The following is a 26,674-nucleotide window of genomic DNA, read 5'->3' as shown; positions in this document are numbered from 1 at the left end:
TAATATATATGAATCTCGGCATTTAGAATCTTGTGTAGATTCCAATTGCTCATAGAAATTATTTGAGCCATTTCATAATTAATGTTCAAAATTAATTATTCCTGTAAGTTTGATAGAATTTTAATATATTGTTTTCAATTTTCAAAATTATTAAAATCATGTCAATTTAAATAGATGAAATATCAAATAATTTAGAAGTAATATCAATCAGTTGAAATCATTTTTCACATTGGAACACCATTCCACTTACTAAACTAAACCAAAGCAAACCTTTTTCTATGTGCTGGTCAAAGCTAAGTCAAAGCACGCGTTATAAAAACACGCCTTAGTCGGTTGTCATAAAAAAAAATTAAACTAAAAGACAATATAGTATTCAACTAGATCTAGATTTGTGGCTTTTTTTCATAATAAAAATATTAAAAAACAAACCCTGATATCTAAGCCATTATACCCCTTAGTAATTTAAATAATATAAATAAAAATTATAACAAATGATAACAAAAAAAAAAGTTTAAAAACTCTGACATAATCTCATTTGGAATATAAAAATCTAATGTTTAAGGGTGAAAAAAAAAAACAATACAGAAAACTCAATTAAACTGTGTTAACTCACAAATTCTGTTATAATGATAATAGGATTGAGATAATCATGTAGAAACAAAAATAAGAAAAAAAATGAAAGGAAAGGGAAAAAAAAAAAGCACGAAGATCAATTGTCAATGTATCAAATGTTGAATGATAAAATTGAAATAAATAAATTAAAAAAAAACTAAAGTCAACCTGTGTTAACCTTTGGTACCAGTGACCTTGGTCATGAATCCGAGATTCACCCTAAAGAAGTTAAGCCGAAAATAAAAACAAAGCAAAACTCTAAAAAAAATGAAAAAAAAAATCAGGTTTTTTTAAAAAAACTAAGCAAACCCGAGAAAATCTTATAAATTTGGTTTAATCTCTAAAACTCGAACCTATGAAATCCTAGATCCAGGTTAAATAAAAAAATTTAATTCACAACCAATTTAATTTTGAATGATGAAATCATGAAAAATATATAAATAAAACATATGGGGATCAAATTTGATAAAAAAAAAAAAAACCATTGAGGATGAAAATGTAAAAAAATCTAAAAAATGATCTCAAATAAACAAATACCAATAAGAAGAATGGAGACTAAATTTGAAAGATAAAAAAAAATTAAAAAGTGTAAAATTAAAAAATATTTGTAATTTTATGACGGAAGTGTATTTAAAATTTTTCTAAAAAAAATATGACCCAAGCAATAGACACAACTGAGGAAAAAAAAGTAATATATGGACAAACAAAAAGAAAAGAAAAGGAAATGACAAGAAATACACAGTTAACAAAAATCATATAAAAGGCAGATAAAGAAAATAAGCAAAGCTTAATCACTAATAATATAAATAATAAATGATAAAACTGAAAAAAAAAAACTTTAGCTTTAAAGAAGAAAAAAAAATGAAAAAAACTCAGGCGAACCTTTTAACATCACTAACAAAAGGTCATTAACAACACCAACTTCAATCTTCATTGAATACAACTTGTTTAGGTTAAGGGTTGAGAGGATATACAAGCATTACTTATCAAACTTATTATGCAAGTATTTGAATAGTTATTAACAAATATCAATATTCTTAGATTTAAAATTAAAAGTGAAGCATATTTTCTAGAATCACATGTTTTACACCACTACTACTGATGTCACTTCTAGAACCACTAGTGCCATTTCTACCATGACTTGTGCCATTTTAGTTACCTTTTCCACCATTGCTATTTCTACCATAATTTGTGCTAGCTCTTCTACCACTGACACTTTTTCCATCACTGGCTCCTCTCCTACATCTAGCTCCTTCCTCATCTCCGGTCTTTATATTTACACTAGATTAAACATTAACTTATTCAACACTATCTCTTTCGCAAGTTATCAAGTTATGGCCAAATAGATTGTAGACATTAAATCTAATTGTCGAAGACCTTTTCCTTAAGGTCCTAGGTTACTCTTCTCCTTGGTCTCTTATTCTATTATCTCTTGCTTAACCCACACACCTCTTTTAAGGATGGAGGTAAAACAATCACCTCTCTTATGTATGGATCAAGATCAACCTCTGATAATGGGTGCATTACCTCACTCTTTTGTGATGCATACAAGAAATGTCATGTCTACATGGAATATAGTTAATGTTCATTAACCATAAGAGCAATGTCTCTTCTATAAATTAATAAAAAGTCTAGTCTATCATTTGAATACTTGGTATTCATTAGCACTCGGTGGAATCATTCTCATATTTCATGACTTTTTCATAGCTTTATCAAGCATGTTCCTTGTAAAAAGAGTGGTTTTTGTCTCCCAACATATAATTATAACAAACCTATTATGGAATCTAGACAAGAGCTCCAACCTAATCTTCTTTAGTGACATCATAATTAATATAATTCAATATTTGTCTATCCAATTGTTAAATAACCCAGCCAAATTATTTGTTACATTTTCAACTTTCACTCCAATGTTATACAAATATCAGGATTTAAATGCATTCTAAAACCTAATCTTAACCTATGAAATCCCTTCTTTAAACTAACATAAATATGCCTTTACATAGTATATATGTATTGCATTAGGAAAAATCTTTGTAGTACTTTTAGGTGGACTCTATAGAAAATATTAAACACATAAAAATATAAGCAAATATAGAGTTATATAAAAAATATAAAGTTCATCATATCTCTTGTTTATTAGGCATTATGTATAATGGCTCGTGGTTAATTTTGGATTTGATGGAACCATACAAAGTATATAGAAACCATCTCCAGGTGTCATTGTTTTCGATTTCCACCACAATATATGTAAATAGAAATAATTTATTGTTTGCATTTAATGCAATTGTTGCTAATAACACTCCTTCATACATACCCTTCAAATGGCAACCATCACCTGATGTATTTCCCATAAAAAAAATCATTATTAATGATGTAAATCCATCCATCCATCCATCATCATTATCATTAATTGTATTCACAAATTCAAACCTTCTTATCTTGTGATGGAATAAAATTATCATTTATATTATTATTATCACCATCATACTCGTTTTCATCAATAATATAACACTCTAAATTAACACTATCAACATCTATATCAATATTGTTATCATCTTCACTCATAGTATATGCACTAATTAAAAAAACTACTTTATTACTCCCATCATCATCATCATCATCATCATCATCATCATAAACATGAAAATACTTAGTATCACGAGACCTACTATTATATTTACCTAAGTATTATTCGGGCATTTGAAAATATAAAAAATTATCTTTCATATATGCATCAATGTACATGTAAAATTCTTCTTCATCTTCGTGCAAAGACAACGTTTTTAAATGTAAAAGCATCATAAAAAAAACCTCGATTGTCTCTATGATCTTGAATTTGAAAGTCAATATTGAAAACTTGTTTGCAAATGAAAAGTATATCTGTGTATAACATAAAGTCAGTATCATGGTCTCACTGCAATGTAGCTAGATAAAATTTGATATTTGATCTCCTACAAAGAGAAGATTTTGTTTTGATTTGTGTTTAATTTATATTTGTGGAGAGGGAGAGAAGAAAATCGAAATCTATGTACACTATGATGAATTGATTTGTCGTTTGGGTCATACTATATAGAAGAGTATTTTTATTTTTATTTTTATTTTCATCGAAATTAAAATACTGTATTGACCTAATATAATTTTAAAATATTAAATGTGAGGAGGGGGCAGAGTAGTTTTTCCCAAGCAGAAATTAATTTTATATCCTTAAGAAAGAAGAGGTCTGTATTTGGATAGAGCTCCAGTCCAAGAATTAGGAATCCTAGCTAACTAAACCTGTTCCTTTCTCCCTGGAAAACCGCTAGAGTTACAGAGAAAAAGAGAAATCAACAGCACATCACAATCACACCCTCCTCCTTCACGCGAATCTCACACGCATCCCTTTCTTCTCTATCTCTCTCCCTGACTAAGTATTCTTTAATGTTTCTCATCTGAGTTCAATTCAATCATCCTCGACTCGATCAATCAAACTGTCAACCAATCTGATCTGATTTTTTTTTTTTGGGATATGATGAAGATGCGGATGGAAAGTAACGGCGGCAGTCATCGCCTTCACCATCACATTAATCAGAAACAGAATCTCAAGTACGGTCAGTTTTCTAATCACGAGGATGAGATAGATCATCAAGTTTTTGATCTCTTTGGTAATTGTAATAGCAGAAGTAATGGTAAAGGGAAGAATCGGTTTACAATGCCGTCGCCATCATCAACTACAACAGCAACGACGATGTTGTCTGCTTCTACCTCTTCAAATAGTGGCGTTGGATTCATTGAACATCCGGTTTCGAAGCTGGATACACTTGCCGGCGTTGCTATTAAATACGGCGTTGAGGTTTTTTTTTTTACTTAATTGATTGGTTTTTTCCTTCATACATCCATGGGTTATTTTTATTTTGATCTGGGTTCTGTGCAAAATGTGATTTTTTTTCCCCTGTTAATCAAGGTTTAATTAATATTTTTCATTACAAAAAATAGAAGGGAGGAGGGGAGGTAGCTGCGGGATAATCAGTTTGGTTTGTTTAGAATTGCAGAATAATCAGTTTCATCACTGCCAAAACTTACCTTTACTGACCAATCGATTATGTTTGGAATTATTGCCGTTTTCGGGTTATCTATGTGTGTGTGTGTGTGTTGAGTTTTTGGGTGTTAAAATGTTGCTCACGATTTCAGAACAGTATATTGCTACATTTGTTTTTTGCCTTCAGAGAACTTTTAACTAGATGGCAACGAAGTTAATATTGTTTTGGCTTGTTTGTGACTAATTATTTAGGTTGCTGACATAAAAAAGATGAATAGCTTGGTTACGGATCTTCAAATGTTTGCTCTCAAGTCACTCCAGATTCCACTTCCTGGAAGGCATCAACCCTCATCTTTCTTATCGAATGGTTCTGACGTTCCAGGGTATGTATTTGTTCCTTTTGAAGCTGTGTCTGTTCTAAATTTCCATTTCTGGTTCATTTGAATTTCCCCATCATTATGTGTGCAAAAAACATGTGGGCTCTTAGTTCTCAACTTACCTTCATTTGAACCTTCTTTTACTATTACACTAGCATGACTCTCCAAATTGCTAAAACAAGGTATTTAAAAGTGTAGAAAGTGTGTGATCCTTGTACTGGTTAGTACAACCAGAAAGCTCCAGCCTATTTTTCTGGCTCACCCCATTGCAGTCCTAACCAACCAGCCTAGAGATTCATTTGAACTTCTTATGATGCGTTGGTAAAATTTTAGTGCCACATAGTTTGCAAAGCACAACTGAAAGTCCTAGGCAGGTTTAATTCTTGAGAGTCGGACCACTTCATTAAAAAATTGCCTTTTCAGATTACCCTCCAAGGACCTTGCTTGGATGAAACTATGACTGTGCAGAGGCCTTCATATATAGATTGGCCACGATTCATGTGGACTTTCAAAGTATACATGCTCAAGAGGATATGAAGTAAGAATCTAGAATTTGATAACTTACATTAGCAAAAATGGTGACGTGGTATTGTTGATGGTGATACAATAACGTACATTTTGGGCTGTAGGAGAGATGCAAGAGTTTTTATTCTTGTGGCACGTGGCAGTTGTGGCATTTAAAGGAACTGGTCTTGAAAGATGTGGCTCTACTTGTTAGGTTTCTTGCAGTAAGTGTCACTGGGAAGAATCTGCAGTGCCAGGCTAGGATCTAGGTGTGTTCTGTGCTGCAGTAACCGGTGGGAAAAGATGGAAAAAGGGATGGTGGGTGATCTGGGGAGCATTTTCAGATCTTTTCGCTACTCCCTGCTGTATCTTTGAATTAAATCCAATTCAATAGTAAGATAATGAAATACTTGAATTGCAGATTTCAAATCTGTTCTGATTGAATCGGATTCAAATCATATCAGAGAAAGAAAAGGATCGTATATGGAAAAAAGAACAGACAAATATAAGATTTAGGGGGGGAGGAAATGCATGTGAGATTCACATGAGAAAGGGAGGATGCAATGTGGTCTGGTGGTGTCATTTCCTCTTGGTTTCATGGAAAACTGAATAAGATTTGTGTTCTCTTTTGTTTTATCTTGGTAATCCTATTTTGATGGATAAAATGATTTGCCTCCCGTGACTATAATTCATTAGATAAATTACAAATATTTAGTCTTGGCTAGTATAGTAAAAATAATTAGCTCAAGTCAAAATTATTGAACAGGGGATGTAATTCAGATCTAGTATAGCAAAAATAATTAGCTCAAGTCAAAATGATTGAACAGGGGATGTAATTCAGATCTAGTATAGCAAAAATAATTAGCTCAAGTCAAAATTGTAACTGTCTTGTAGTATGGATAACTGAACATAAATAGTAATAGCAGGTTAATGTATCATTGGTATCACCTTTGCAGCCTTGTTCCCAAAAGCTCTGCCAGGTTTCTCCCCTTTCAGTTAAGCTGTTGTGCTGGGTGTCACTCGCGGTTTTACTATTTGCATCATCCATGAACCATCATTATTTTGAATCCTTAAAATTCATATACCTTCATCTGACATATATGACACCTTTTATCCCTTATTTTCATGAGATTTCACATTTCATATATTTGCCATGAAGTCTGTGATGTTTTTTGGGGTATGAGAACAAAACCTATTTGACAAAATGGATGTCATCTTATCATCAAACATTGATTTAGTATCAACACCACACAACTGCTAGAAAATTTTCTAAAACTGATTGAAATACTGGTAAGAATCCTAGCCTATTCCAGATTAGTATGATTAAGTCAAGTGATGTAGTTGGTCTTTCTAGATGGTTTTTAAATTTGAGCGGAAAATGCACTTACAGTTGAAACCTGATAGCATTCAGTGTTCCATTTGAATTGCTGAAAACTGTGTTAACATTGAGATTCTTTTGGGGTGGATCACAGCCCCAAGTTCAGCCTAAAATCTACAAATTATGACACTTGAACTTTTTTGCAGACAGAACAGTTATGAATGGACCCCGCCACGTGGTCTGCAGTCCGATCTCTTTGATTCATTTCAATCTTTGAAGCCTCAGTCTTCACGGTGTAAGGTTTCTCCAGCTATGAGCTCTTTACAAGGTTACTATGGGCTTAAGCCAAAAGATCAAAAGAAGATACCTGAAGGTTTTGAGATGGCAGTCTACAGGAACGGACATTCTCATCATCCAGAAGGTGGTCCATATCTTAAACCATCACCGGCTTCCCATCCACCTCTGAGCCTCCATCGGAAAACTAAAAGCTTGGCTAATGGGTTCCTTGATGAGAAAAATGGACTGGTTGACAAATTATACCTTGATGAAGTGAAGGAAGGCGAGTCTGAGAAATTGGTGAGAAGGCGTCAGAAATCAGAAGCTGATTTCACTTCCATTTACACTGACTTGCTGATTAGAGAGGAAAGCACCGGGCCTGCTTTCTCGACAATCACTGGAAAGGGCTTGGCTCTGAGACCTAAAGCGGGAAATCGGACCACAACAGATGTTGATGCAGGTGGTTTGACCTCTGCTCAAACGGGTCCAGGAGATTTGGCTGATGGATTTCTCGTAGTAAGGAAGTCATCAAGCGCAACTAGTCTGAATGATCATGACAGCATTAGTTCTTCCATGTGGCCAACATCGAAGTGGAATTTGAAGCCAGATTTACAGGCCTTATCCGCTGCAGCCATAACGAGACCAATCTTCGATGGATTGCCAAAACCAGTAACGGGTAGGAAAAACAAAACGGCACTTGATTAGTTTAGCATCGGATATCATATTCAATTAACTCGTTGATGATCCAACATTTTGTCTGCTGAGTAGCTCTTGAAGGTAAATAGAAAGAGATGTGACAGGAAAAAAAAATCAAATAAGATAATACGTTTTTGTTAGTTTATGTTACCAAGAACTGTTAATACATATAATTGTACCCCTAATTTATTATGTTTACTTTGGTGAGAACAATTAAATCCACCCTTGTGTATTAGAAAAAAAATGGATTTGATAATAGAGCATCAATACCTTTTGTCATTGATTTATCTTAAATAGAAGATGACAGTCCCTTTAATACCTCTTGTCGGAACAGTTATTGAGGGGGACAATGTTTCCTCTTCCCTGCTAAAGTTGAGGTTCCTTTCATTCAAGCCATTCTTTCCTTTCTTTGTGTTCGCTATATCGTGTTTGCGTAGCCAGTGGGATAGGTCAGCTGCAATATTAGGCCTGTTCAGTTGAGGTTCCTTTCATCAGGATCAGTCTCATATGGTAGGCATAGCTCTAATTTTCGTACAGCCCATGAAGAACTTGGCTTTCGTACTCTGCCCAAACGAGCCCTCAAGAACTGTCAACCGTTTCCTTAAGCATTGTGGTGTTGCGCATCATAAAGTGGACCTCAAATTAAAGAGAGAATTTTGAGTACTACCAGAACATTACCATTCAACATTATGATAGACCATTCAGAATTAATTTAGAATTCAAAGCCATTCCTTCGGCCTTATCGTCACAATCCATTTTTTTGGATTTATATCTCTGTACTGCCAAAGAGACTGTCTCCTTGCCCATCAGAAAAATAGAATCCAGTAACTGCTTGGGCAAAGCATCATCGCAACCAACCCAGACAAGTTAACAGTTACCTGCCACCGTATTCCTCTTTTCAATATTTATATTATTCCATATTCTTTCAGGTAAAATTAGGTTCTCGCCATTTCTTTGGCTGGTTACTGTACTTGTTCTTGGAGATTTTCCAACTCCGCATATTAAAGCCCAAGACAGAGGACAAAGGACTGAAGGCAGGAAATTTAACCACAACAACAAATAGAACGAGGGAGGGGTCTTGGAGCTAAGATCAGCATCTCGACTCTTCATATACTTTCTTACTGTTGAGCATCAAATTCAGATTTTCCACACGCAGATGCTGTTCCAGAATCTCTCTCTACCACATACATCCATCACATAATGCAATTGCATCATACTCACCAGGTGCCCACAAGTTTGCTTCGATGCCTTTGCCACCACCTCTAGTAGCCTACTACCCCTAAATCAGATGGCAACCTAATACTGTATAATAGTCTTGGTATGGTTCTCGTTTTTTGGCACACTAGCTCATACAACATACCAGGCATCCATGACAATGTCCCAAGGCTTCCACAGGGAGATACTTGCTATTCACTGTATCTCCAAGAATTCTACTTCTCCATCAATATGCTAATTAGATTTATCCTTTCAGGCAATTGTAAAAGTATTTTGAAATCAACTTTATGAACCACTTTTTATATCACAAAATTAATCTTACCACCAGTTGTGCCTCTCACCAGCTAACAAATAATCAAGCTACATCAGCCATCTGGACGTTATTTTTCATTTCTTTTCCTTTTTTTTTTTTTATCAATCCCTAACAATCAAACTCCTTGCATGTATTAACAGTTAATAATCAGCAAAAGAGAATAACACTCGAATATATATATATATATATAAAGACGCATTTCTCTTCCGTACTGCATAATCGGGGTCATTAAATATAACAAGAAAAAAGAAGAAAAGCAGATTCACGTTACTCTTCCAAGATTACCCTATGGAAACGACCTGATACGTGCCCAAGGTTCCTATTGTAAGGAGAGGATTTCTGTAAAAGGAATTAGCTAAGCCATCCCGTCAGGAGGTATATCACGGCAATTCGTCAGTTCTCCTAGGTAATAATAACATCTACATTCATAACTGTTGGTAGGAGTCAGATAGCAAGCAAGTATAGAAAAAATTCATCAGACAATCTCAGTGAAAAAAAAAATCACTAGAAATAAATGGTTGCAACAAAAAGTAAATTGAATTCTCAAAATGAGCAACTGTTCACATTGTGATGATGATACAGCACGTAAGAGGGGTCATAAAGATATTCACATATGGAATTAACTGTTTGTAAGCTAATAAGCTATTTCTTCAAAATAAATTGAAGCATTTTGTTGGACACCTTTACTTTTTAAAGATACCAAGAGGAAAAACTATTCCTATCTAAAAAATACAAAATTATGAGCATTGTTTTGGTTTTGAGAGTCCACATCAAATATTTACCTCAAATTTTGCAGAAGTTTTCTCCCACATATAGTTTGAACTTTATTCCCCATAATGAGATGTAATGAATGAGCAGATTCAGCTTAATTGTTTGCTTAAACCTGAAACAGTACAATTTGCAGTCATCATTCAATTCTAACAGTGAACAGCCCTTGAAATTTAATGATATATATGACTGCATAATATACATCACAAACATGCTCATGCTCAGTGGACTGATCCCCTTCATCAACTGCAGAAAGCCAGGGGGGTCCAAACCCTTCGAGGCAGTATGAGAATTTCAAACACAAAATTAAGAAGAAAAGGACACACAGCAGACACAGGATCAACTCTCTCTTTCCTTCTTTTATCTCCAGTTGTTATTCCATGTGAATCATTTTGAAATGTGTTACCAAGGTTACAAGAAAACCACCTAAAATAATGTCTAGAATGCTGGCACTGCCAGTTTAGCTAAAAGAAACCTGTGCCATCTATTTACAAGAGACAAGGGAGCTTTCAGAATATCATCCCAGGTGAAGATATACAAGGATTATTTACAAGCAAAATGATCCACCTCAAGAAGAAAGCAAATGCCCGTTCTTTCTTATGATTTCTAACTTTCAGTTCTCAATAAGAAACCTCACCAACTTAAAATCCAACTCTGAGGGTGCAAGATTTTGTGAAATTAAATTTCAAAATAAATGGCAACTTGCAAGTGATGCTGTTGAATAGATGTTTAAGATTGGATTGACATTCATGAGAAAGATCTGCAACATTTTCTCAAACCCTGAATTCCTGAGGAAAAAAATCAACAGGCTCTAGAGTAGCAAAATCGATACAGCCTCTCAGCCTAGTCAATGGAAGTAACTTCCCAGCTAACGTAACATAAAAGTCAAAAATTTCAGAGCTGAATATAGATTATTGAGGATGTCTTATCTTAAATATGATCAGGAAGAGGAAGAAGCTCGTAATTAGAGTTTCCAGTCTCCTTGGATATCAGCTCGAGAGACTCCCTTAAAGGCCTGGTGAACAGGAGCATATTGAAGGCAAAAGCATGCAAGAGTAGCTCCAAAATTAGCGGTCACTAAAGATTCTAGCATTCCACTCCTTCCATATACCACACCCCACAGACAAATAGCATGATTGCAAAGAATCTTACTGTCAATGAAAAGCCTTTCAGGAATTCAAAAGGCAATGTCATCCATTGAGCCTGAAACTACCCATAGTCTCCCACAAACCTCAAAGACACTACCTAGCATATCTCGTACAACTGACACAGAAGAAAAGGTGGTCCCCAGTCTCCCCACCACCATAACAAATATATCAGGAGAAAGAGATGTTGAGCCTTCATATCTGCATTAAATCATTAGTGTTACTCTTGCTGAGTAAACTACTCCAGACAAAAGCCTGAATCTGAGATGGAAACTCAGCTTCAACCAGGAGGAAACACGTACAAGGTGAGGGCCTGGCAAAATAAGAAAAGAAACAGCCATAGGAAACTATACCCCTCTAAGGTCCAGAATCTAATACGAGGTCTGAGGGAGAAGTGAAAGGAATTGAGAATAGGAACAGAAAACAGCAAGTTCTTGTGCTTCCCTGTCATTGGTATATTCCTAAAGAAGTGCAAGTTCCTATAACCAAATCAATTTCCCAAGAAAAGAGTAGAAATAAGGGAATATGCAAGATAGGAAGTCTGAATTAGAGGAAAACAAACGCATGGAAGTAGAAGAGAAATGTGCCATTGACAGAATCATCTATAACATCTGTTGATCCACAAAGCAAAACCAAAAAACAAAACTTTTTGTTCATGAAACACCAAGCAAGCAAGCTCAGACCAATATTCAATGGCTATTTTTGAACCAAAGTAAAACCATGTCGGTATTCCTTTCCGATTTCATTCACTATCAAGCCATCAGGTCCTTCATCCATGATGAACTAAAACTGACAAGATTAGCTGATCTAAAGCCTTGACAGTCAACTCTCTCTCTCTCACTCTCATACACACACACAAAAAAAAAGTCAATTCTTGAGAGAGTTGGGGAGAAGTTGAGCAACAGAGAAAATTTGATGAGAAAAGCAGCAAAAAGAAATATGATAGACCCAGAGTTAAAATTACAAAAAAGTACCTGACAGAGCTAAGGTTTGTATATTGACAGTTGTTAGTTAGTTGATTTGAAATCCATAATTTTCATGCTATGATCTATACATCAAATTTTACGTAGCGTATAGACCTAACTATAGAGAAATCTAAAGAAAACTCTATGATATTTTTATTAAATCTGAATAATAGTCTTTTTTTTCATAAAATAAACTAAACTTCTCTATTTATACTAGTTCTAAAATCCTTTATAGGAAATGATTCTCAATTGAGACTTACCTAATTAATAGAATCGATCTAGCATTAGAATTCCTAAATAGTAAAATATTAATTAAATTAAAAGTCATAAGCTAAGAAGGAAAAAAATAATTAAAATTTAAAATTAACTAGGAAAATAATTAAAACAAGAAAACAATAACTTTAGGCTTCATATCAGATGGTTCCAAGTTTCTTTACGGATTTCTTTTTAGACTTGACCTTGTTAATCTGGTCCATAAACTTCCGGGATAATTGTTCTACGCCAGTCTCCCCCACTTGAGAAAAACTTGTCCTCAAGTTATTTGTCAGAAACTAAACTATTCCACCCTAAAGGAACAAATACTTTGAATATAATATTATAGCTAACTTATTAACAAAGTACTATGTCTGACCAGTGAGCTTCAAAATTTAACTTATAGTGCATGTATAATAAGAAAAAATTCATATATGATATTATATTTTTTGTTCCTATGAAGTCCATTTGTAGTTTCTTCCTATATTTTTCTACTTTAAAACTTGAGTTCATCATCATCTATATCCAATACTTCAATCATTGTATTTAAAGAAACACTAAAATAATCTTTCATAATATTTCTAAAAGACTGGTAAGAAATTCTCCATGTTCTTGTTTGCAAGATCTTCATCATCATATAAATTTCCTTCATCATCTCCATCAAGTTTGCCTAAAACATCCTCGTTATCAAAAGATTCTTGCTCATATTAACATTTAATTACGTTGATCTGTTTTTGTCTTTTAGGTTGTGGTTGTTTTTCTTGATCTGACAAGGTCTCATGGCTTCCATTAAGTTCATCTTCACCAAAACCCTTCACATATCTAAAAGGTTGTTTAGATGGAATTTTGGGAATAGGTTTAAGGTAAGGTCAGCCCCGAGGTAAGTTTCCAAGCACGTTCCTCTCCTTTTGATTCCTATATGTGCTCCCATTAGCCTAAATACATCTTCTTCATCAGATAAATACTAAGTCATATTGGCCAAGAGGATTTGCACGAATTAGTTCAAGGACAGGTTGGTCGCGGGCTTCATCCACGGCGCATGCCTCTCTTCTTCCCCGGTTCATGTTTGCGCACAACCCTAGTGCCTCAAGTATGGTTGTAAGGTCATCAAATCTTGCATTGATGTCACCAAACTCAGTTTGCATTCGCCCCTTTAAAGTTGCTATCCCTACTGAATGGCAATCTAACTTATCCCAAGTAGCCTGCATCCCCTGATCACCATCATGAAGATGGTTGTCACCAAATGCTCCACGATTCTCTTCACGGTTCGCCAATGATCCAAATGTTTACCCGCTCTGATACCACTTGACAGGGCGTATAGAGAAGATAAAACTAGACTTCTCATAAGGTTACATTTCTAACCGTAGAGAAATCTAGAGAAAATTCTCTGTTATTTTATTAAATCTGAATAATAACTTTTTTTTCCATAAAATAAACTAGACATCTCTATTTATATTAGTTCTAAAATATTTTATAGCAAAGAATTCTTAATTAAAACTTACCTCATTAATAGAATCAATCTAGCATTAAGATTTCTTAAATAGTAAAATACTAATTAAATTAAAATTTCTAAGCTACATAGAAAACAAATAATTAAAATCCAAAATTAACTAGGAAAATAATTAAAACAAGAAAACAAAAACTTCAGGCTTCATATCAGATGCTTCTGGATTATTTTACAAATTTCTTTTTAGACTTGGCCTTGTCAATCTGGTCCATAAACTCCCAAAATAATTGTTTTATCTCAAATTTCAATTTACTTCCTTCACTGTCTTCTATTGGGATTCTTTTTTGCTATTCATTTTTTTTCCCTCTAAATCACTTCAAGACAATTCAACACCCAGCTTTTTACTTGATTATATTTAAATGAAAAGGGAGCTGACACTTCTGATTCAAAAGGGATTCCAAAGTTCACCTAGGAAATGAAGGTAGAAAGAGAGAGGATGCCTGCAACTTGCCCACTGCCACCACATCATGTGAATTTTTTAAACCATAAGTTGAACTACTTACATCATATAACCAAAACGAAAACAGAAAGGAAAAATCTAGAGGTTCATTCATAAAATACATAACCGAGCCACTCATTTACAACCATGTCCCAATTCCTCCAATATAAAAGGATATACACTAACCACCCAACCAAATCAAATCCCTTTGTCACCATCAAGAACTGGCCCAAGAAGCCTTGCTTAGCTGCCTTGGAAACCAAATAGACTTCTGAATTGTCCTACTTAAGTCTATCCTTCTCCCAAGCACAAGGCCATGTGTCAATGATAGACCAAAATTAACTTAAAAAAAAAAGCTTTATGAGCTACACAATGCACCAAAAGGCATTTAGTCATGCATCCAGATCTCTGATCAGACCATGCATGCCCCCAAGATGGGAGAAGGAAATGATAGTGCATGCATTTGCTGTACTTAAAAAAAAAAACTTACAGAAAACAACTAAGATATAGTGAAGCAAAACAAGACAAAAAAGTAACGCATTAAAAGGATCAATAAATTTACCATTGGTCAAACTTGTGGCTTAAAAAATTTCTCTCTATATCCTAACGTAATTACAAGAGTTAAGAAACAGATGTACTAACCAAGTCAGAAACATGGTCCTACACTCGGAAGCAAATGTTCCCGGGATACATTTGTCAGGAAAAATTACAATATACACAGCCCTGCCAAGAGTCTCCACAAGGTTCAAGCACTGCCTTCAAGTGGTAGTTGTAAGTCCAAAATGGAACCTTCCTTGCGGCGTATATAATGCAAGTGTACTTCCTCCTTTCAGGATCACAGCGCTGGAAAAGTCAACAAACACAGATATATCCACCATCAGAAAGAGACCGACTTGTAATAAGCTTCACTAAGCCATCCATTATATATTGTACTCCCTAGTGGTGCCATTGCACAAGAAATTTGCACTAAATGGGCAATCAAAAACATTTGACTGCCAGTTTAATGAGAAATAATTGGAAAAACATAAATTTGAAACCCTTCAATAATCACACCAAAAGTGACAAGGATGTTTCACTAATGTGTGATGCCACTTCAGTTCAGTTAGCACACTAAAAAAGTGGCAAAGATTAAGGCTTAAAATCTTAGAAGACCTGTTCTTGAAAGAAAATTGGAATGCAATTTTAAGAGTACCAGAAACACTTACTTTAGAAATTCAGCCACAAACACAAATGAGAAGGAACATAAACTTACTCAAAAACTTAAGAAGCCCTCAGACTTGTTATTGAGCTGGCCTCCAGCAGTTAAGGGAAGGCATGTCTGGTCTACATGGCAACATCTGTGAAACACCATGACCTAAAATAATACAATCATAGAAATCAATTGTTCAATTGTAATTTTTGAGGTCATTTACTCCAGTAGTACGAACGTCACTTGTGAGCAAAATGAGACAATTTTTCACAAAGCAAACTCACCTGGAATGGGAGCTCCAGCAGGTAAATTATTGGTGGGAGCAACCTGAAATCCCATATTATTTGGAGGCGGTGGCCGAAAGTAACCTGCAAGGGAAAATGTTTTATGATCTATTAGCCTGTGCATCACAGAAAAAGGACATCATAAAGAAAATGCAGGATATAAAACAAACTTTCCTAAACTCCCATTTATAAACATGCCAAAAGAGAAATAAACAAGTTCAGAGGTTCAGTTGCAATGCCTGCACATTAGCATGCCAGACAAGTTTACCTTCATATAACAAGCACAAGCTAGACACTAGAAAAAGCATTTTGCATCTTTGCAGTGCAAGGCACTGATTGTAAAAAAAATTAACGCGAGGACAAAACTTACCAACAGAGTTAAAAAAATTAATAATATGTAATCAATCAAGCTTAGTTCTGACAATGTTTTCTGTTCAGGCCACAAATCCTAGAAAAATATAACTTAAACACTTGTACAAGCATCATGCTGAAAAAGGTTTCATCAAAGGAAAAACTAATATGGTAAGCAGCATAGACATGTAGCCTGCATGAGAAATGATGGAAAGCAAGCATCTGCCTGCCTACAGTTCTTTCTTTCTTTCTCTTTGCTTTTTTTTTTTAAAAGCATCTGCAAACTTGATATGGCATTCCATATGAATATGAATAACCATGAGATCAATACTTTAATGGTAAATAATGATACAAGTTCATTTCATTAGGAGGTATCATACTTTAACAATAAAATAATGAATTTAAACGAGTGAGAAACAGTTCAATCATTCAGTTGGCCTCTCACAGATATAATTTCAAGCAGTCAGACTACATTTTAAATTGAAATGTCATGTCATGTCATTAACATTAATGTGGTTCAGCATCCACAATTAACATCACAAAAAATAATATCAATCCCATCCAGATAAGAGCACAAATTTATCGTGCAGGCAGTTCTGTACAAAAAAAATTTGAATCGATAACCTTCCTGACTGGTTCAATATTTTTTTGTTTCGAAGAAAGATCAAGGCCTTAGCAATACATATGTATGCGCACAAGTAGCAAAAGGAAATTCAGGTAAAAAAAAGTGTTCTAATTACAGGGACACAATTGCATGTACCTTCCTGGCCAAAAGAAGGCCCTGCGTGTGATGGATTTCTTCCACTCATCCATGCACCATGCTGACCATCTGCATATTCGCTTGAAGGCATCCTCCACTGTTCATCAGTAGCAAATCGTGGCCGTCCATCAGGATGTGATAGCATAGGGTATGGACGGGGATAAGGATGCTGAGGATGCTGCTGAATTAGAGGCTTTGTAAATGAGAAATGACCAGATGCAGTTTGTGCCAGGTTTGGATGCAGTGGTCTTTGTGGAAAAGGTGCATTAACCGGCTGAAAATGTGGATTTTGTTGAGGAGCTTGAGGGTTTAAAAACATGTGATTCCCATGAGGAGTACCGCCAGCCATTTGGACAATTTGATTACTCTGCAAACAGAGAATTCAGGTCACGGTTAAACAAACTAACACATTCACAAAAGTAACTGGACAGCCAAAATACATACATTGGGTGTAGTGCAGTATTCATGAGGTACAGCTTGTTGATATGCCAACTGAGGGGAGGGCTGTACGGATGAATGAGATGGTTGTATTGGTTTGGCTGGTAACAAAGGTTGAGTTGGTACAGGTGGTTGCAGTACCATAGTTGGCACAGGAGGAAGAGGAGGTGGTGGTTGCGACGGAAGAGGTGGTGGTTGCGACGGAAGAGGTGGAGGTGGAGGTGGAAGCGGCGGTGGAGGTGGAGGTGATGGAGATGTTGAGGGTGGAGGTGATAGAGGTAGTGGTGGCGGTGGAGAGGTAGGCAAAGGCGGGGGTGGAGGAGGAGAATCAAGAGGCGGTGGTGGAGAATCATCTGGTTGAGGCAGCAACTCAGCAGAATCATTTAATGCAGGTTCTGGCCCATCTGAGCAATGCTGCTGTGGTTCCATTTCAAAAGAACCACCTGTGGATGAAGGTCTTTCATCCTTTTGGTGTCCAGACACATCTTCCATTTCAAGTTCCACATCCACATCCTCTAAGATGCAATGTCGCCTGTCACTTGGAGTAGCAGTACTTATTTCTAAATCTCCTAAAGCATGGATTGATCCTGTCACTCCCAACGCACCATCACCTTCCTTAAATGGGCTGCTAGGGAAGTCCTCGTCATCATCCTCGAACACATGAGAAGATAAAAAGCCGGGCAACTGAAATGTAGCATTACTGGTACCAAAGCCAAGAAAACCAATATGGATCTTAAAGTCAATACAACAGTAAAATTTTAAAGAAATTACTGCATTGATCAACTTCATATTTCATCTAAAACAAAATTCTATTGACAAAAGAAATGCATGTGATATGGCAAGCCATATGGAAATGCGAGGCTTTAAACAAATTTTGCAATGATAATAACAAATGGTTGCATAACATAATAATTGAGTTTAGCTAGCAAAACTAAAAACAAGAGCTGCACATTCGAAATCGTACAAAACTACCTATAGTATTATTGTCTTCTGCACTTCCACACAGTAGGTTCTAAGAATGACATCCACCACCCTAGCATTTGCTACATTACCTCATTCTCCAGGATTATTTAAGTTCTTCAAAGAGTATCAACTTTAATTTTTTACTGAAAAGTTATAAGTTCAAGTCAATTTCATGCTTGTGGTTCATTTATACCTTCTGGCAATCATACTTGACCTTCTCCTTTTGTGAAGCTACACCAAATAATGCTGATTTATGGTTAAATTTACAATTTTCATAAATGATATTAAAAGGGACAAGCAGAAGTGGACATATCAAACCCACAACTGGTGATTGTAAATGGCTCTAAAACATGAAAGCAAAGCATAACCCTTGAAACATAAGGATAGATGAGGAATATTCCAATAACCCGTATCACCTCTAAGGGTCACCAAGAAGACTACCTAATAATGCCTTCAGCACAAGGGGAAACACATCATTCCAATCTCCAATAGTACTCAGTATGGTATTGCTTAAAGACTAATCATCAAAAGTTATTTCATACCCCACCTTTTGTGCAAATGCTTAACGGTCATTCTATAAATACAGCACTTTCTTTTAGAAAGAAAATAAAGCAGAAATACAAAAAAGTGTTATGGCTCATTTGTTTTTTTTTATCATAAAGTGATGGCACACGGCAGATCAAGTATCTGGAATGCAGTTCAATTCCCTAGGCAAGAACTGTGCTAACATTCACATGCATTTGGGCATGTTACATTTTCCAACAAAAAGGTTGATTCAGATGTTATGTTCCAACTCTATTCAAATCCTAATTCTTTAACATAACCATGTCATGGACCATATACACATCGAATTTCCATAACAGTATGTAGGACCATGCCAAATGTTCTTCAAGAGACAAGAAAAATGCCACCGAAATATTATTGAAAAGAATAGCACGAATAACTAAGAAAACACACCTTCCATATTCATCAACAAGCATGCCTTCCATTTCCCTGATTGGATCATCTATAGCTCGTTCAGCTCGGGATGGACGTCTGAGGGAAAATCCAGAAGAGGTATCATCATTTGAACCTCCAATATCATCCATATAGCGCCTCAAAACAGATTCAGGCAAGATTTTTCTCTCAAGCCACAATCTTAAGACCTGGAAACAGCAATAGATCAAGATTTATTCTGATGAAAAAGAAGAGGCTCTATGGTAACATAAAAAGAAAATAACCTTTAAACACTGACGACGATTTTCCCGAGCACTAGCTCCTGCTGGAGCAGCAGCGCCGAGAAGGCGTGGTAATGCTGCTTGCACTGTAGGGACATACGAAGCTCCAGCAATACCTGAATAAAGGAAAACAAAATCAGAAACATAACTATGGCAACCATCATTATTGATGATTGTGGATACGGAATGAACACATTCTTTGCTCCTCTAATATTTATAGGGGTTAAAAGAGCAAGATTGATAGAATCCAAGTTGAGCAGGAGGAAGCAACCTTTTTGATTATGTGAACACTGGGTGATGGAGTCCACAAGAAAAAATATGTCCACTTTGCGGTGGAAACTGGGCTCACTTTCCAATTTTCGGATTAAAAGCTCCACAACCTGCAAGACCATATTAACATGTTCAGCACCAAATCACAGAACCATTTCCATAACTGATTCAATTATACTTTGTCAAGAAAATGATAATATCATGAGCCTAGGAAAATCATGATAGAAAAAAGAACAAAGAAAAAAAAGATGAGGTTCAGTGAGAAAATGGAAGATCCATCATGCAACACTATGAAAAATGAAAAAAGTGTATGTTGGCACTCAATATATAGAAAGGGAATCCAAGAACCCTGATCACAACTTAAAGAATACCATAATGGATGAATGTATCCCAACCATAAGGATCCCAAATACAATGGGAAGTGAACTTATCTACAGTCTTTTTGCTCAAAGAAAATTTAAAATGAAGCAGCCTTCTTCCATTATTTTTTCAAGCCACACAATCCTCAGCAAGGAAAACACAACACAGGCAGGTTTGAAATGTAACAATCAGGTGGAATAAAACTATAAGTAAACACAATGGAACTAACATTTCAAGGAAAAGATAACTAAGAACAAGAGAATTTCAAGGAAAAGACAACTAAGAACAAGAGACATGCAACTCATCACAGCTCTTCTTTTTCTAAGAGCCAATTCAGAAAATAACATGATAAAAGGATAGCAAACCCACCTCATTTGCAATGCCATACTTGGCACAATCAATGGCAAGGCGAGTTGCACGTCCAATACTTTCTTTCGTCCTTGATAAAGTCTCTATCATCCCTTCAAAAGCATCGCGGGCCACAGCAGCCTCAGTGCCACCACTCAGTGAACCTCCAGCAGCCCTGTGTCCAGAACTAACTCTCCGCTCCTCGATTTCTTCACCTTCCACTTGGTCATGTGATGCTGATTGGCGACCATGTGTAGATGGAGAAACTAAATCTGTGCGATGATAAAAGCCCTGCATATCTGCCTGTGCAGCATTGCTAGTACCAGACAAAAGAAGTTGGCTTGGTGAGGAGCTGGGGCTCCTTCCCTGAGCGTTGTTGAGAGCTATAAAGGCAGGGTTTCCAAGAGGAAAGGATTGCAAGTGAGCCTGTCTCCTTTTTTCTTGAGCAGCAGCAATGAGATGTTTCATAGATGTAACAGAATCTGGAGTCTTAGAATCGACCAAAAAGCTGGGTCTGTCATCCATACCAACTTCCAGTCTGTAATTAGGCGAGAAAATGTGATTTCTATAAAGCTGAATTAAAAAAATATAGAAAAAACAGATAAATTTCACCAGGAAAAGAATCATACTCTGATAAAGCACCCATTGGAACAGTCAGGTTACTCATTTGTGAAGTTGCTTTAGGAGTACTTTTTGGCCTTTCCCCAGAAAAAGCTGCTCTACTTTTTTGACTTGGCGCAAGATTTTGAGAAGCGTTTGAACTATCCAAAACAGGACCTGAAACCTTGCCAGGTCCAGCCTGGGCCTTTTTTTGAGTGCCAGGAGTGGAAACTTTAACTGCAGGGTTGATAGCTTTATGCTGTTCCACAATTGGTTTGGTGGCAGAAAGCAGATGAGGAGACCTCTTAGGGGTAGTTGTGATTGGTTTTGCCTCCTTTGACAGTAACTGCTCAGGCTCTGATTTGCCAGGACTTGGAGAGATATGTGTATCATTCCTCTTCACAGTTTTTGGATAGCTGGGCGAACGAGGATTGTTCTGTAACAGCGAAGATGATTCCTTGGAATGGATATTCTCTAAACCAGTAGAATCCTTGATACTTGTCTGAGCGTTAATAGAGTTTCGTTGTTGTTGATTAACAGAACTTTCAATTCGTGCATTAGTTCTCTTGGAAGCATCAGAAACAGAAACAGGTTCTCTGCCATTTTTGGCAGCCCCTCCATGAACAGGAGTTTTGGGTTCCTCATCTTCATCATCATTGTCATAAAGGCAAACAGCTCTTCGCCTTTTGGGCTGTTGGGTAATGGAAACCCTCGCATTAATAGAAACCATATCACTCTTTAGCTCGAGAGCATTTTTCTCCATTCTGTCATCAGAATTGAGAGCAGCAGCATCACACATCGCCTCCATTGCCCGTCTACGACGTTTTAATACAGGCAGCACAGCTTCATCATTTGAAACATCAGATTTAGCTTTACTCGTTGGATCAGGAACATCAGGTTTAGCTTTGCCAATTTCAGCAGTTGAATCAAGTTTGACTTTACTTATTTGAACAGATACATCAGTATTAGTGTTACCCCATTGTGCAGAAGCATCACTTTTGACTTTAACTGTTTGGGCAGATGCATCACTATCAACTTTACTCATCTTGGCAGATGTACCAGATTTGACCTTACCTGATTGAGAAGAAAGATTAGATTTAACTTTACTAGTTTGGGCAAAAGCATCTGATTTAGCTTTGTCGCTTCGGGCTCTTAATCCCAAAAGGATCTCCCTTTTTCCATGTGCCATGGACCGTTTGGCTGCTTGGTCATCAACAACATTTGAGCTTGGTGAAACACTCATGTTTTCTGAGAAAGGTCCCTTTGTAATATCATCTGCCACATCTACACGCTTTGATTTCTTAGCAGGATTTGCATTTTCAGTTGCTTCAAGCTCAGATTTTCCATGATCAGGTTGGGCACGCCTTTTCTTTTGAAAAACCTTATTTTCATGTTTTTCATCAGACACCATAGTACCCTTCTTGACTTTTGATAGTTCTTTTACTTTTCTACCACCGTTGGCATCTAATTCTGATTTAGGAGGGCCTGGGGGGGGATCTTTTATACTGCCACTAGCAAGCTTGCCTTTTTCTCCGCCTATAACTTGTTCCCTGGAGTTACATTCCAATTTTCTCTCAGCCCCAGAAAACACTGTCTTAGACTCATGGGGATTTGTCCACGCCCCCTCACCAGTACCCAGGTTCTTATTGCAATTAAGATCCAGATTTCCATTACAAGAGGCTTCAACTTTTACACAGCAAACATTATCCAAACTGGAAGCAGATAATACTTCTTGTGGTTGTGCACTATCAAACATTTTAACCTTCTTTTCAGAAGATATACCTGGGGATGAACTGTCATCTGCGTCACCTGATACGGAAGGCTTCATATCTTCGGAGCCAGCTTCATCTCGTCTACTGGAGCAACGCTCTAACTTAGAACTATATTCACGTCTTAAATTCCACACTTCTCCACTTTGTCCAACTTTACCCATGTCCTCATTTAAGTCATCCTCTGCCTCATCCTCTTCCATTGAGTCAACAGATGGAGCCTCAGATCCTGGTGCTGATCTATCAGTAGTATCTCCCAATCCACTTGACTTTCCCTTCTGCAACTCTTCAAAAGCTGCACAGATTTCCTTCACAGCTTGGGAAAAGAACTTATCTTTCTTACTCTGGCACCGAGCCGACAGTTTATTCTTTACTTCATTTGTGAATACCTGAATATCAGAAGGGGCAACAAAAGCACTGCAAGAGAACAAGCAAGCAATGGGAAGAAATAAGCTCTAATAAAAGGGGCAACTAACTTAATCCATGTACACAATCAAGTCTCCAACGCTCAATCAAGTCAAGTGCAGCAGCAAATAAACTAGCAAATTTTTATGTTATCCCATCCTAAAACCTAGTAAATGTTCAATTCCTTTCCTTCATTTCTCGATAGCTAATTTTTACTAAATTAGAATGACAGGATGAAGACAAGCTAACATAGGTCTAGATGCTCAATCAAACTCCAAAATAGTACTCGGCTAAGAATTTCTTAATTGTACTTAAAATTTCCCAGGTTGTGTACTCATAGCAACAACATTCAGTCCCAAAATCTTATTTTCAAAGACCTCAACTATCATTTTCAAACCACATCAAAATGGTTGCAGAGGAAGATAACTGTCAACTCCATATTTCTGAGAAATAGAGCACAAGTTGTACTCTACTTATCTCAAAATAATATAGATATGAAACATAAAAGCCCCATACTATTGCACAGTCTACTCACTAGGATAACCACATTCTCAACCCTTCTCCATGTATGAACAAACATGTAAAATTTGTTAATAAGGAATTCATAAAGAAAAACTTACATTTCTTGAGTTCCAAAGAAATAGACAAAAACTTTCTTAGCATCAGGGGCTCGTTTCCAATCTTCAGGCCGACTAATCTGAAATACAAACACCCATGAAATCTAGCTCAAGCACTAACCAAAATGACAAACTCTCAAAGGCTCAACAAAATAAATTACAATCGTTGGAGGAAGACGCCTTCACCCAGATAATACCAACATCTTTCTGTTACCAAAAACCACAAAAATTACAGAAACAATCATTACACAATCATCATCTAATCAAATGCACGCAAATTATACCAATCCATGAATCAATTAAACCCAGCATTCATGCCCTCCAAATTAATCAAAATACCAGGGAATGATATACGTTGTAAAGTACTAGAACACTAATACAAGCAGCGAAACTAAAGCGCTCAACAGACACCAAATCAAATTAAACTAAAATCAGTAAAGAAACAAAAATAAAACCAACTACACAATTTAAACCCGTATTTAAATTGTAATAATTTACAACTTAAAATGGCTAGAATACAAATAAAACCCACCACGAAAACCACATTGATTCACATAACAAATGAGCTGAACCCACTAATCTTCAGAGCCCATCACTAAAACCCATTAAACCAACCCGAAAAAATCAAAATTGGAAGAAAAAATTAACCAAATTCTTAAGATAAACAATAAGGTCTGGAAGTGCAGGTGGTAGAATTAGAAATCAAACTACAAAGAAGTTTTTAAGACATAAAAATTGAATTTAAAATTAGGAGGAAATAACCTTCGCAGGCCAAGAAGGGTAACCCTTGACTTTAGCAAGCACAAGATCACCCAAACGCAACTGAACTTTCTTATTATTCGCTCCCTTTTTACGCCCCGGAGCCATAGGCGGTTACTTGTGTCGCTCTGCTTCTTCTTTGTGGTGGTGGTGGTGGTGGTAATTGATCAGGGAAAAAACCTGAAATTCGAAAAGGAAGAACAGGGGAGCCAATTGAAATGGAGAATTCGAATCGAATCGAATAGAGAAGGACGTCAAACGAATAATTCTCGCCGGATATGTGCCGGCGGTAGTGCCGGTTAGGTTTCCGGCGACAGGGGTGCTAAGGTATCGAAGGAGGAGAGTGAGGAGTGCTAGGGTTGTGCATTTGGGATTTTTTAGGAGAGAGAGAGAGATTGTGGAGGTTTTGGAGAGAGAAATTGAAGCAGTGTCGAGAGAGAAAGAGAGAGATATTTTGGGCCTTTGTTGGGTTGGGCAAAGGAATTTGGGTTTTTGTAATTAAGTTAATTATAACTTATTCCTTATATTTTTCTTAACACTAATCAACAGGTCTCCTTAAATAATCAAATGCTCTCTTTAGCAACTCTTAACCTTCCTCGATTAATTTACTGTTTTTTATTCCAAAAATAATTCATTTTTTTCTATTTTTCTACTCCTAATTTAGTAGGATCCAACTGTAGATAAATCGACTTCATTTTAACATAGCATATATATGCTTTTACAAAAATACGTTTTGCATTTGATTTTTAAAGCATTTTCTAATGATTTTAACATGTAAATGTTTATATTATAACCATTTTAAATAAACATTTTAAAATTATAGTTGTTGTTCATATAATTAACCCACGATATAATTCATTTTGAGTTTGAAATTAAATTAATTAATAAATTAATTTGCCTGATCGATCCAATAAAAACTAGATTAGTTTATGATAACCAAATAAAATATGAAATATATGTAAATAGACATGTAATCAAATAAAAAAACCATGAAGGTAGTTAATCTAATCCAATCTAAACCTGACATTCATACATACATACATACATACATACATATATATATATATATATATATATATATAAAAGTCAAAACAATATTTTAGTCTTCTATTAAAAAAATATAAAAATAAAATAACGTGGTAATTCAAAATTTGATCCAAAACATGTATTATGTCTAAAACTACCTAAATACCATCAATTTCATTCAATTGCATTTTGGATAGAAAATTTCAAACATAATCTAAACAGTTGAGAGAACAAAATACTAAAATTACCTAACAATTCTTTTATTTGCTCTAATTTATTTTTTTCTTCATTCTATTTAGAAACAAATGTGAAATTAATTAAGGTGTTAAGTTATGAACTAATTAAAATATAGGAATTATATATATATATATATATATATATATATAATTTTGAAATTGTGAAGATTGAGTGAATAGTTTTGTCAATTATAGAGATTAAGTTATAATTAACTCAATTTTATTATTATTATTATTATTTATTTTATTTTTTATTTTTTATTTTTTCAATAAGGAACTCCTTTATCATCTGTTATGTCTGTGTCCTTGCAGAGCATTTGTATGGACAAAATATGATTCTTTGGATTGCATGTCGTTTTACAAATCCCTTTCGGATAAAAAAAAAAATCTATCATCCTAGAAACTAAATCAAAATAAAGTCTGATTTTCTTTTTCAAGATTTTTCTGTTTCCAGTAATGGATATCCTTCAAGGCTTTCACAAAGAAATGAAGTCGATATCCTCCATCGACCCGGTACATTTATTTCCAAAAAAAAACTATCCAACCTTTTATTTAAATTAAAATTAAAATTTGCACTAAAAATGATAACACACAGGGAATCAACATATTTAAACCAAATCTTACAGCCCTTTTCTCTTTAAAATTTTGTTGAGGGATACATGCATCAGGTTACTAACAAT

The 26,674-nt window shown here is 35.6% G+C and overlaps 2 protein-coding genes across 4 annotated transcripts; one reads left to right on the top strand and one right to left on the bottom strand.

Moving 5' to 3' along the window:
• The first annotated feature begins 3,808 nt into the window (after positions 1-3,808).
• On the top strand, positions 3,809-8,077 carry LOC7492078 (uncharacterized). Its single transcript, XM_024601296.2, has 3 exons — positions 3,809-4,441; positions 4,880-5,010; positions 7,033-8,077. The coding sequence occupies exons 1-3, from the start codon at positions 4,118-4,120 to the stop codon at positions 7,805-7,807; spliced, it is 1,230 nt and encodes a 409-aa protein (XP_024457064.2). The 5' UTR covers positions 3,809-4,117; the 3' UTR covers positions 7,808-8,077.
• Positions 8,078-9,575: 1,498 nt separating this feature from the next.
• On the bottom strand, positions 9,576-25,206 carry LOC7492077 (ENHANCER OF AG-4 protein 2). 3 transcript variants are annotated; one of them, XR_002981847.2, is made up of 14 exons: positions 24,736-25,206; positions 23,977-24,053; positions 21,212-23,368; positions 20,604-21,120; positions 19,876-19,984; positions 19,608-19,720; positions 19,345-19,532; positions 17,431-18,124; positions 16,987-17,353; positions 15,876-15,959; positions 15,655-15,756; positions 15,045-15,245; positions 10,109-10,209; positions 9,576-9,757 (listed from the first exon to the last, which is right to left on the bottom strand). XR_002981847.2 is itself a non-coding variant. In XM_002306348.4 (12 exons), exons 1-11 carry the CDS (start codon positions 24,838-24,840, stop codon positions 15,683-15,685), a joined length of 4,485 nt encoding a protein of 1,494 aa, XP_002306384.2. In that variant the 5' UTR covers positions 24,841-25,206; the 3' UTR covers positions 14,936-15,245; positions 15,655-15,682. The 3 variants fall into 3 exon arrangements, 1 of the variants encoding a protein (XP_002306384.2); XR_002981846.2 differs by lacking the exon at positions 9,576-9,757 and having other exon boundaries at positions 9,842-10,209; XM_002306348.4 differs by lacking the exons at positions 9,576-9,757; positions 10,109-10,209 and having other exon boundaries at positions 14,936-15,245.
• Positions 25,207-26,674: the final 1,468 nt, after the last annotated feature.

This window comes from Populus trichocarpa, chromosome 5 (genome assembly GCF_000002775.5).
Source record: "Populus trichocarpa isolate Nisqually-1 chromosome 5, P.trichocarpa_v4.1, whole genome shotgun sequence".
In the NCBI taxonomy this organism is placed as follows: Eukaryota; Viridiplantae; Streptophyta; class Magnoliopsida; order Malpighiales; family Salicaceae; genus Populus; species Populus trichocarpa.
This window is presented reverse-complemented; position numbering and strand designations above follow the sequence as displayed.

Excerpts from the sequence above, each read along its gene's own strand:
- LOC7492078 (XM_024601296.2), top strand. The coding sequence starts at position 4,118 with ATGATGAAGATGCGGATGGAAAGTAACGGCGGCAGTCATCGCCTTCAC. Across the intron at positions 4,442-4,879 it reads CTATTAAATACGGCGTTGAG|GTTGCTGACATAAAAAAGAT; the intron begins GTTTTTTTTTTT and ends CTAATTATTTAG. Across the intron at positions 5,011-7,032 it reads AATGGTTCTGACGTTCCAGG|ACAGAACAGTTATGAATGGA; the intron begins GTATGTATTTGT and ends ACTTTTTTGCAG.
- LOC7492077 (XM_002306348.4), bottom strand. The coding sequence starts at position 24,840 with ATGGCTCCGGGGCGTAAAAAGGGAGCGAATAATAAGAAAGTTCAGTTG. Across the intron at positions 24,054-24,735 it reads ACCCTTCTTGGCCTGCGAAG|ATTAGTCGGCCTGAAGATTG; the intron begins GTTATTTCCTCC and ends TTTGTATTTCAG. Across the intron at positions 15,960-16,986 it reads GCCTTCTTTTGGCCAGGAAG|GTTACTTTCGGCCACCGCCT; the intron begins GTACATGCAATT and ends TTTCCCTTGCAG.